The 12,137-nt window shown below is 39.0% G+C and overlaps 1 protein-coding gene across 2 annotated transcripts in view; it reads right to left on the reverse strand.

Moving 5' to 3' along the window:
* LOC128988594 (neuronal membrane glycoprotein M6-a-like) overlaps nucleotides 1–12,137 on the reverse strand; it is a 28,783-nt gene that overhangs the window by 8,933 nt on the left and 7,713 nt on the right. For both annotated transcript variants that reach the window (XM_054410015.1, XM_054410014.1), the window contains 2 exons: nucleotides 1,554–1,713; nucleotides 914–1,064 (listed from right to left, as the gene is read on the reverse strand). In XM_054410015.1, the coding sequence (XP_054265990.1) occupies nucleotides 914–1,064; nucleotides 1,554–1,713 (311 nt within the window). The remainder of the gene's footprint in view (nucleotides 1–913; nucleotides 1,065–1,553; nucleotides 1,714–12,137) is intronic.

Here is a 12,137-nt window from a genome sequence, read left to right on the forward strand (position 1 = left end):
CTAATGTTTTATCATTTTCATAGCATAAGCTATTATTTTGGAGTCCAGAAAGAAAACGTAAAAATTAGAGTGCGAGAGTGTTTTGCGCCAACTCTCGCAATGCTGTTTTAGCGCTAACACAGCTCGCTATTTTAGTCATCGGAATGAGCATTCTCAGTTAAAGAAATATCATTTATGATTACTGTAATATTAATTGCCTGACACAAGTATTCAATTTTTATATATTACTGATAGGCTTTATTCATAGGCTTTCTTAGGCTATGAAACGTAAAAATAACCAAAAACTCCATGATTCTAAGCAATGTACAGATAAAACTTCAATTTTATTTGAATAGATGTCTCTTTCCGACTTACAGAAAATACTTGTTTTTAAATCATAATCTAGTATCTGTTAAAATCAGGAGTCCAGTCTAGTAAGTGTGTCCGGTCAGAGTATGAATGCGAGGTGTGTATGAGATGACGAAGCTACAGTCGCGTTGCAAGGCCGGGCAGAGCGGCTGGGCACTGGAGCTGCGCTATGCGTCGGGGGGTAGGGGGGAGGGGACCGGAGCGCGAGAGAAATAATGATAATTTCTTTAAAAAACGATTCCGATACAACCATTTGGCCGAATTAATACCTGAAAACGGCAAAATTCTTTTAAAATTTCTCTTTAAAAAATGACTACCTGCGATTAAAAAAATTATTACAACAACAAAAATTCTTTATAAAACTTTTTTGTAAATAAATTTTAAAAAACATTAGCAAAACAGCGTGAATTTCTTATTCATATAATTTACAAAACCGTTTACAAAACAAAAATCTGATAATAAATACGGAAATTATAAGTGGTACAAATTTGCCGCAGAGGTGCTGCTATCTATCGGGCCAGAAACACAACTTTTTCAGGGATGTTTAGCCTTAAAGTACACTTACCAAACTGTGTGAAGTCTATACACTGATGTTCCTCCCTCACTCGATGTGATGTACAAAGGCCAAAGAACATTGTGAACATGGTTGTTAGAATGAGCAGGAAACAGAAGATTAAGATCCACACCAGTTGCAGTACATAGCTCAACCCCAGGAACTGAAAAACACAATCTTGAATAGTCTTAGGTCAGTTATCATGGGTGTCTCAAAGAATATGATACAGAGGAGAGTATATCCTAACAATTTACTACTGGGCCCTGTTCAGATATTCAAACATTGTACTAAAGAGTCTCATGTTGTGTATGATTGGATCAATTTAAAGAAATAAAACGTAATAAACTCAAAATATATCTAACAACAGATACAACTAGATATAATGCGTTGGTCAATAACTACAATGTTAAACTACTTAGAAAAAAACAGAAACATGAATATTAGAAAAGTAATTTTGAGGTAACAAAAATTAAAATGCTTTGTTAAGACCTAGCTTCAATTTGAAAGTCGATGGCAACACTGTGGTCATCTGTCATAAACTTTCAGTCTCCAACCTTTGCAGTCGTCTTCAACAATCGCAATATTGCTAGATTACCATACAGAATTAAAACCGGAAACCAGTGACTAAATAAATACAATATCTAAAACCTACCACAGCGCAAGATATTCTACCGCTAACTCTGGCAGTCCAGGCGCGGTAGACTCGTACCCTGGTAGCGCCCGTGGCGAGGAACCCAACGAACAGTATCATCAGACCCAGGGCAGCCATGCAACCTCCCAGGATTACAAATATCATCCTCAGGGCGTCCAACCTGCAAAACAATTAAGTAACAATAAACTAGATCTAACAAAAAACCACTAAGTGGTAACACTTTCCCCGCCAAGTCAGCAATCCAAAAAAGATAATAAATCATTACTTTTTCCGCCAAGAAAAACAATGTAATGTATGTAAGTTTGGCAACTTGCCGGCAGACTTTTGCTCGATCACTTTAAAAATACCATAAAACTAGTTTCATTGAGCAAGTATCTCTCCCATTAGTACATTGCTAGGTGAGAGCTTATTTTACAAAACTTGACCTTATTTGTGCCACATTTCATAAAATCATAATAGTGATGGTTTTATATTTACTGATTACCTCGAAATTATTATACTTAGTTGGACTAATTAATTAGAGAAGTTGATTTGTGAAATTATCCACGAACGTAACTTAAATGAAAAAAAACCAAGCAAAAGTCTGCCGCCAAGTTGCCAAACTTACATACATTACATTGTTTTTCTTGGCGGAAAAAGTAATGATTTATTATCTTTTTTGGATTGCTGACTTGGCGGGGAAAGTGTTACCACTTAGTGGTTTTTTGTTAGATTTTATTTATTTTTGTAGAAAATTAACCGTTCAAATAAAAATACTCTTTTCTCTGAAAAAAAAAAATAAATTTTAATGCTAAAGTTGACTGAACTCTCGATCTTCCGGTAGTCTTTGCAGAGGGTACCGGTTTTGTACTCTCATCCTGCACTTTTTTGACATTTTTGGTCTGGCACCACTTCCTGTCTCTCACATAAGGAGCCGAAGAGGAGTCACAACTTGTGTTGTAAAGTGGAAGGTCAGACCTGTACTTCTGCCTTAGTCTGTTGTATTCGAGAATGGCGGATTTCTGAGGCTTCACATCTCTTGGGTTAAAGTTAATAAGATGAAGCCCTTCTAATGAAGTCACTCGTGACAAGGCAACATATGATTGGCCACATGTAAATATGGACTCCCCAATATCAATTATTACGCTATTTAAGCTGAGGCCCTGGCATTTGTGAATTGTAACCGCGTAGGACATCGATATCGGGAATTGCTCTCGATACACAAATGCGTTATCCATAACTTGAAACTTGACGTTTACTCGCTGTAGGTGATGGGTAATGCCACAATCAAAGTTAATTGTCACTGAGTCTACGTCATCAGAATTGTCTGTATTAAACCTCAACCCCGTTACTGTTCCAATGGCGGAGTTAACTAGCCCCACAGTGACGTCAATGTTTCTAAGCAACATAACTTTAGCACCAACCTTAATAGGAATAATTTTCTCCATACCAGCCGTTCTGCTGCAGTCAGAGTTGTAAGAGGACAGTATCTTTTTAACTTTGTTTTGTTGACGAGGTAGACAGTCAACTGAGTCTTTTGCAACCAAGTTGCAAACAAGGACCACTTACAAACAAGGACTGTTGCAAATGTTGCAACAGGACCACTTATTCTATTGACCATTTCATCATTTATTATGGAGCATTGGTAACCAGTTGAACAAAGACACACAGAATTGTTGGGTAAAGCAGACAAGTAATCTCCTAATAGAGAAAGGTTTTCACAAGCAGTTTTTCCATTAAGATGTATTTTCTTGCTTTCAATTAGACGGATGTCCTCAACGGTCATATTGCCTACTCTGACTTTGCTTAACACATCAGCAAACTTAGAATCTTGAGCTTGTCGCATGTTTGTAGTAAGTTCATCATAAGAGAACTGTTCAGACCAGATGTTAACACAAGACAGAGAGCCAACAAAAGAACTAAGTTTGCTACTGTCAAGTTCAATGAATGTCGAGAAATGAATGAAGGGGAGTCTTCGTGTACTGGTGGAAGTTGTAAAAGGTCTCCAAAGAGCAGTATATGTTTTTTACCAAACCAGCCGTTACTTTGGTCTGAGGTGTTGAATATTTCACACAATCTGAGATTTATGTACATCAATGTTAGATTGGAGACCATGGACACTTCGTCTATTATGAAGAGCACCACATCTTTCAGGTTGGATCTCAACATTTTTAAAACATCATCAGTAAGAGCTTTGTACTTTGGAGTTTTTCCATGCTCAACTGGCAGCTGAAACACTTTGTAGATCGTAGAACCATTGATGTTGTAAGCACTTAGTCCTGTGGGAGCTGATATTGATGTAGAGGCTTGAAGACATTTTTTAGTCCAAGAGCTGATAGTTTTTATGAGAAAACTCTTACCAGTACCTCCCACACCACTTACAAAATGTCTGAGAAATTTATCTGTCCCATCAGAGTTTGCAACAACTCGTTTGACATAATCAAACACTCTCTTTTGGTCGTCATTGAGTTTTTGGTATTTTTTCTCAAACGGCTCGTCATTCGGCGACCAATTGCTGTCCCTGACAGGCTGGGATGCGGGGACAGGTTCATTAAAGGGCTGAAAGGCTATATTGGATGGATCAGCAACCTCTCCTTCTTCTGCATTGATCTCTTCAACTCGGTTTTGAATTTTGTCTCTTGCATTCTCCGATGCCGCAATAATGTCTTTTAAACGTTTGTCATAGTTGAAGGCTTGAGTGAGAAGTGTCCGCTTGGCCATAAAAGCATCTGTGTATGTTTCATGAGACTCTTTCAGCTCATCAGTAGATCTCCAACAAAGAAACATAAGAAGTAATGCATGGTAGTATTTTTCAGGATCCTGAGTGGGGCTGTACTTATAGTGATTCAGTAAGCATGGTCTGACTCTTTTAGTGAGGAATTTGCCTGAATTCAACTTATGCACTTCACGGTCGCCTTTAGGTGGTTGAGCAGCTATATCGTACCATCTCACAAAGTCGTATAAGTTCATATCTTCTAGTTCGTCTGGTCTAGTTAGGTAGTGGTCATCAACCCACGACTCGTAGAATATGTTCGATATCTTTTACTGTTGTAACAAAGTAACAACTGCTGCTTCTACTGTTCTGTTAATAACAGCATGTACAAATTCTTTGAACCAATGGGCCATCTTTGATTTGATATTTGTTCATCATTGGCTGTTGTCCAACCTGAAGATGTCTTTATGGTACAAGTGTAATGCCCTCGTGATATTGCATCTCCGTGATGAAAAATTGCTGCTGTAGGTCTATATGTTTTATTACCTATAGTCACTTGAGCACTTGGGACTCCTACTATGTTTGTTGCGGTTATCTTTTGTAGGTTGTTGTCAAAGATTAAAAATTGTAAGATAACACAGCGGTTTGACTTTGTAACGTGTACCTTGCCCAGGCTCGATCCTCGTTGGCCGCATTCATCATTACTGCACACATAATCTAACAAGGGCTCCCAGTTGTTTATCGTAAGGCTTAAAAGATTTTTTAGCGTTACCTTACCAGCCACCACGGGGATTCTGATTATATTGTCTGTCTCTTCTTGCCCTGTGAATGTGTAATGACAGTGCTGGCATTTTGTGGTTTTCACCGTGCTGTATGAGATGGCTTCTATAATGCCCTTGTTTGTCTCCAATAAGTCCAGCAAGAACAAAGCACAGTCTTGCTGCTCTGTCAGGGTATATGTATTGTTGTTAGGGAGATTTCTTATAACCACTGTATCTAAAACAACCTCCGAGGGAGAAACTTCGTAATCATGAAGATGTTGTTTTAACTCAGGACAAATTAGTTCAGAGTTCTTTATTATCTCTCTGATGTACGGAACAGAATACAGTATCTGAACTGCAACATTCGCATAACAAGACACACGATCATTGTTCTCAAACCCTCTTAATGCTAAAGTTGACTGAACTCTCGATCTTCCGGTAGTCTTTGCAGAGGGTACCGGTTTTGTACTCTCATCCTGCACTTTTTTGACATTTTTGGTCTGGCACCACTTCCTGTCTCTCACATAAGGAGCCGAAGAGGAGTCACAACTTGTGTTGTAAAGTGGAAGGTCAGACCTGTACTTCTGCCTTAGTCTGTTGTATTCGAGAATGGCGGATTTCTGAGGCTTCACATCTCTTGGGTTAAAGTTAATAAGATGAAGCCCTTCTAATGAAGTCACTCGTGACAAGGCAACATATGATTGGCCACATGTAAATATGGACTCCCCAATATCAATTATTACGCTATTTAAGCTGAGGCCCTGGCATTTGTGAATTGTAACCGCGTAGGACATCGATATCGGGAATTGCTCTCGATACACAAATGCGTTATCCATAACTTGAAACTTGACGTTTACTCGCTGTAGGTGATGGGTAATGCCACAATCAAAGTTAATTGTCACTGAGTCTACGTCATCAGAATTGTCTGTATTAAACCTCAACCCCGTTACTGTTCCAATGGCGGAGTTAACTAGCCCCACAGTGACGTCAATGTTTCTAAGCAACATAACTTTAGCACCAACCTTAATAGGAATAATTTTCTCCATACCAGCCGTTCTGCTGCAGTCAGAGTTGTAAGAGGACAGTATCTTTTTAACTTTGTTTTGTTGACGAGGTAGACAGTCAACTGAGTCTTTTGCAACCAAGTTAACGACAGGACCACTTATTCTATTGACCATTTCATCATTTATTATGGAGCATTGGTAACCAGTTGAACAAAGACACACAGAATTGTTGGGTAAAGCAGACAAGTAATCTCCTAATAGAGAAAGGTTTTCACAAGCAGTTTTTCCATTAAGATGTATTTTCTTGCTTTCAATTAGACGGATGTCCTCAACGGTCATATTGCCTACTCTGACTTTGCTTAACACATCAGCAAACTTAGAATCTTGAGCTTGTCGCATGTTTGTAGTAAGTTCATCATAAGAGAACTGTTCAGACCAGATGTTAACACAAGACAGAGAGCCAACAAAAGAACTAAGTTTGCTACTGTCAAGTTCAATGAATGGGGAGTCTTCGTGTACTGGTGGAAGTTGTAAAAGGTCTCCAAAGAGCAGTATATGTTTTTTACCAAACCAGCCGTTACTTTGGTCTGAGGTGTTGAATATTTCACACAATCTGAGATTTATGTACATCAATGTTAGATTGGAGACCATGGACACTTCGTCTATTATGAAGAGCACCACATCTTTCAGGTTGGATCTCAACATTTTTAAAACATCATCAGTAAGAGCTTTGTACTTTGGAGTTTTTCCATGCTCAACTGGCAGCTGAAACACTTTGTAGATCGTAGAACCATTGATGTTGTAAGCACTTAGTCCTGTGGGAGCTGATATTGATGTAGAGGCTTGAAGACATTTTTTAGTCCAAGAGCTGATAGTTTTTATGAGAAAACTCTTACCAGTACCTCCCACACCACTTACAAAATGTCTGAGAAATTTATCTGTCCCATCAGAGTTTGCAACAACTCGTTTGACATAATCAAACACTCTCTTTTGGTCGTCATTGAGTTTTTGGTATTTTTTCTCAAACGGCTCGTCATTCGGCGACCAATTGCTGTCCCTGACAGGCTGGGATGCGGGGACAGGTTCATTAAAGGGCTGAAAGGCTATATTGGATGGATCAGCAACCTCTCCTTCTTCTGCATTGATCTCTTCAACTCGGTTTTGAATTTTGTCTCTTGCATTCTCCGATGCCGCAATAATGTCTTTTAAACGTTTGTCATAGTTGAAGGCTTGAGTGAGAAGTGTCCGCTTGGCCATAAAAGCATCTGTGTATGTTTCATGAGACTCTTTCAGCTCATCAGTAGATCTCCAACAAAGAAACATAAGAAGTAATGCATGGTAGTATTTTTCAGGATCCTGAGTGGGGCTGTACTTATAGTGATTCAGTAAGCATGGTCTGACTCTTTTAGTGAGGAATTTGCCTGAATTCAACTTATGCACTTCACGGTCGCCTTTAGGTGGTTGAGCAGCTATATCGTACCATCTCACAAAGTCGTATAAGTTCATATCTTCTAGTTCGTCTGGTCTAGTTGGGTAGTGGTCATCAACCCACGACTCGTAGAATATGTTCGTTGAACTTGGGTCCATACTTCGTATCTTGTCGATTTTTTGTAGTCTTTTGCGTCTGGTCATGCCTACATCCAACCATCTTATTGTTGTCTCCGGGTCCGTGCCGTACAATGGAATGCCCAACAGTGTGTCACTAGCTTCTAAAGAACCACACTCACGGTTGTTTAAAGCTCTAAGGCCAACGTTAAACAGTCTACTAGCTAATGATTTTGTAGAATTAATCTCTGTAAAAACTTGGCCAGCATGACTTTGTTCACTTTTGGTAGTGTACTTTGTGACATACCAATGTAGGATAGAAGTGCTTTGGCCTACATACTGGATGTCCACGTTTCCATTCCAAGCTAGCAACACGGCCGGGTTGTAGTCATTGACAAAGCTCTCGCTTGGTGTTCTGGGTAGGTCATAAAGACGTGACTTAGACTTGAGAGCTTTTCTGCCAGCTACAGACTCGACAACGTCACGCAGAACAAGATTCCCTGTGATTGGCCGGGGGAACCCGAAACGACAAGCCTTACGAAACCCGGTTTTGGTTTTCTTTGTCCGCATACAGTACGAGTTGTGGTGATGCATTTGGTAACTTGTAACTCTGTTGTTGAGAGTAGGTGAAACGGATGCATTTGGAACCTTGCAAGTAATGTACTTAAGGATAAAGTCGGCTACTTCTGCGTTGCTGGACGTCCCCATTACAGGAGCATTTTCTACCCACAGAAGAAGATGGAAATGTTGGAGACCTCTGCTTTGGTATTCTCGCCTGTAGAAGTAGTGACTTACTTTTCCTAAAGGAGCAGCATCAGAGACAATAAAATCCAACATTGCCTTGAACTTTATATGGATAAACCGTGACGCACTGATAGGATCCATAGCCACAAGTTCACTAGTTTGTTTTTTTTTCTGCGCCTGGAACACTCCGGTTAACTTCCCTAATGAACAATGCCATGTCATCCCAGTTCCAATCGCTTGGGCTTATGGTTAAAAACCATGTAGCTGGTCCATAATGCTGAGCCATGCAATTGACATCATTTCTAGGCTGTATCCAGTACTGGCTAGTGTTCCTGAGTTTGGAGAATACTGATGTCAGGTTCCCCTCTAATTCTCCCGATGCAAGGTTTTTCAAACAGTCTCTAGCACTAAGAGAGCCACTGAATCCAGTGACGTTGAGCTTGTGGAATACTCCTTGTCTTAACTGCCGAAGGTTTGCATCGTGCAGCAAATAAAAAAGGTACTGCTGATTCAGTCTGAACTGAGAATGCTTTGAAAGCAACCGACATTTGATAAATTCAGCAGAAGAGAGTTTAGTTTCTCTGGAATGAAACTGGCCAAATTTACCTTCGGGATACAAATCAGGGAAACAAAGCACGTCAATCTCTTTGTTTTCATGACTAATCGGAGGTTCATTCACTTTCAGCATCTTATAGAGCTCGGTGTCATCACTATAAGATTTTGACTCATGAAGAGCGTGGATTGTATAGTGAGACTCTTCTGAATCCCATTCCTCGTGAGTTACCTGAGTTAATATAGCACGTCTATGTAGTATTTCCTGAGGTGGCAGTTCGTTTTGATGGGTAGATTGAAACAAATTTGTGTCATCATTAAGGTTGAAGAGTCCTTCTGGATCTGTAGGTAGTACGATGCTACCATAATGAGCGTTGTTTTTCTTTAAGAAAATTAAGGCTGCGTGTACCTTATCCACACTAACCAACATTTGCCAAACTTTCTTTGCTTTGGTCGGTACCCCTCTGACCAAAACGTACAGCTCGTGGTTTGGATTCAGAGGGTCACTTGGTTTGGGCAATTTTTGCAGGGTTTCTTGAAGGGGTAGTGGCAAATGAAAACTTCTTCCAACGACTTTAGAAATTTGTTGCTGAGCTCGACTTGTTCTTTTCCCAACTGTGTTCATTTTTGTAACAACCTGAAATGCTTTGGCTCTCTGAATTAAAACTTTTTCATAACTGTTAAGGCAAGTTAGCTCTTTCGGCTGCGCACAAACATAGAGATCGTTAAGAATGCAAGTAGGAGGCATCTGACCTTTCCTTAGTTTTTCGAGGCAGCCCCGACAAATCCATCCTGTTTTGCACTCTTCTTTCTTTATGTCTTTTATTCTTTTCCATATGTGTCCTACAATTTGATTTTTTAGGTTTTTCAAAAGGCTTACTTGCTGCTTACTAAACAACTTATCGCATGAGACACAGGGAAACACTGGGGTTTCAGAAGAACGCTTCTCCAATGCCTCAAATGCTTTTTGATATTTTTCGAACAACTGAGACTCAGATTCAGGGACCTTGCTTTCACTTGTGTCATCTGTAAGAAAGGCTTTTGTTTGCTCTTTAAATTCCCTTTCTATCGAAAACAACACGTTCACCTGCACGTTAAGAATACCATTTTTAATTAGCATAATCTTCTTAGTTATTTTCAACAGTCGGTAAATTTTGGAGACAAGACTACGAATTGCAGGAAAGTGAGGATAGATTGTTCTCAGAAAAGGAAGTTTCGAAACACATGCTCCTGAGTAACAGTCCAAAGAGTGAGGATGAACACCTACACGAGATGATACACCACTTTGACATGAGTGCTCTCCCATGCTGACAATAAGCTTAGAACCTTTAGTGAGAGAGCTGGCAACTATTTCATTGTAAAGAGATTTAAGTTGCTCTAAGTGGTCAGGCTCAATGAAGCACATATCTGAGTTGCATTTCCACTGTTTCTTTGGAGAACTATGAGCTGTGCTGGGCTCATTACCAACAGTTATTTGTTTACCAGGAAACACTCTATACGTAAACTCCCACAAATAAGGCTCCGACGTGGAAACATGAAGACTGTGCCCACACAACGCCTCAACATTGTCTTCAAACGTGCTTGTTGCAGATAGCTTAGCAAGAGACTCTTTAGCACGATTTTGCAGGCTAACAAATAGCTTAAGGAAATTGTTTTTGTAATTTTTATAAGCATGCAACACCCATTTCAAGAGCTCTTTAGCCCTTAGCAACCTTTTGGTATAACCTTGCTCAAGTATTTTCTTTGCTATAAGTCTGGCTATTTTCTCACAATTTATTTTCCCCAAGAAAATATGTGAAGCTGCAACAGTTTTTTTAATTTTCCTTTTTGCATTTTGTAATGATTTTCTTTTCCCATCAGATCTATTTCTAAAAAAAAAGCGTCTGCTTTGATAGGCTGCACACTTTCGCACCCTTTCGTGAAAAACCTTAAGTTTATATCGCAAGCGAAAGTGGCCAGGGTGTTTTGCACAAAGTACTTTGTAACGTCTCCTGCGATTAGATTGTTTCATTTCTTGTTTTGCACCGTAGTTTAAACGTTGTTTAGCTTTATAATATTCTGGATCAGTAGAGTATTTCTGACGCACTCTAGCCTTGTGTGGCTCAGGATCAGTAGAATACTGCTGACGCTTCCTAGTCTTGTGTGGCTCAGGATCAGTAGAATACTGCTGACGCTTCCTAGCCTTGTGTGGCTCAGGATCAGTAGAATACTGCTGACGCACTCTAGTCTTGTGTGGCTCAGGATCAGTAGAATACTGCTGACGCTTCCTAGCCTTGTGTGGCTCAGGATTAGCAGAATATTGCTGCCGCAACCTAGCTCTGTGAGGTTCAGGATTAGCACTGTACTGCACACTTTTTCTTAACCTCTCAGTTTCAATATTAGCTAGATAACGTTTTCTGGCTTTGGATTTTTCTCCTTTAACATGTTCAAGGTACCAAGCTTTAGAAGTAGAACTCTTATTAGTGGATTGTATGCTAGCTTCTTCTGTTTTTCTTTTTTTTATAGCAGGGGCGTTTTCTAAATACCATTCTTGTTTTCTTTTTCTTGCCAGTCTTTCTTTAGAAGGCATACTGATGTTAGATTAGAAAGAAAGTAAATGCAATTAAAACATGGACGTGGTATCTTACCAAATGATCCTAAGAAATGTTCTCAATCATCTCAATGTTCTTGAACTAGATCTCTTCACTAAACATAAACAATGCTGCTCTTTTTGTAAAAATAAACAAGACATCAAATTTTTTTTATTTACAGCTGGTAATTAAAAATGGTTATAAATAGTTTGGGTGAAATATATAGACCACGGCACAACTACATCTCATTTCATTTCAATAATATTGTTTGTGTAGAACTAAATTCTACATTTTTTGGTCTTATCTGCTATAAACCAATTAAAAACTTTTTGACACACCTACCAAAATTACTATTTAACAAAAATTGCTACGTTGGAAGTTTTTGAAAACATGTGTTAAACGTATAGTCAACAGGGTGGTTGTTTCTATTTATGATTTTGTCAAGAATATGTTTATTTTAAACTAAACACACACTTTGAAACTGTATAATCTAGTCATCATCCATTAATATAGGTTCTGTGTCTGGGGCTGTAAATTCAGCAATGTTCATCTTGAACAACATAAAATGCGTTGGTGTTACATAAGTGTTCTGATAATTAAACCCGTATATCTAAAGACTAGTGTAAATTGAGCCCTTATTATAGAAGTAAAAATGTAATCAAACAGTTTAGGTTTGTTGGAAATAGCATAAGGCAAAACGAATATTGAAAAACTAA

Source organism: Macrosteles quadrilineatus, unplaced genomic scaffold (genome assembly GCF_028750875.1).
Source record: "Macrosteles quadrilineatus isolate MER2022 unplaced genomic scaffold, UCM_ALF_1.0 Scaffold_3__2_contigs__length_128488019, whole genome shotgun sequence".
NCBI lineage: Eukaryota > Metazoa > Arthropoda > Insecta > Hemiptera > Cicadellidae > Macrosteles > Macrosteles quadrilineatus.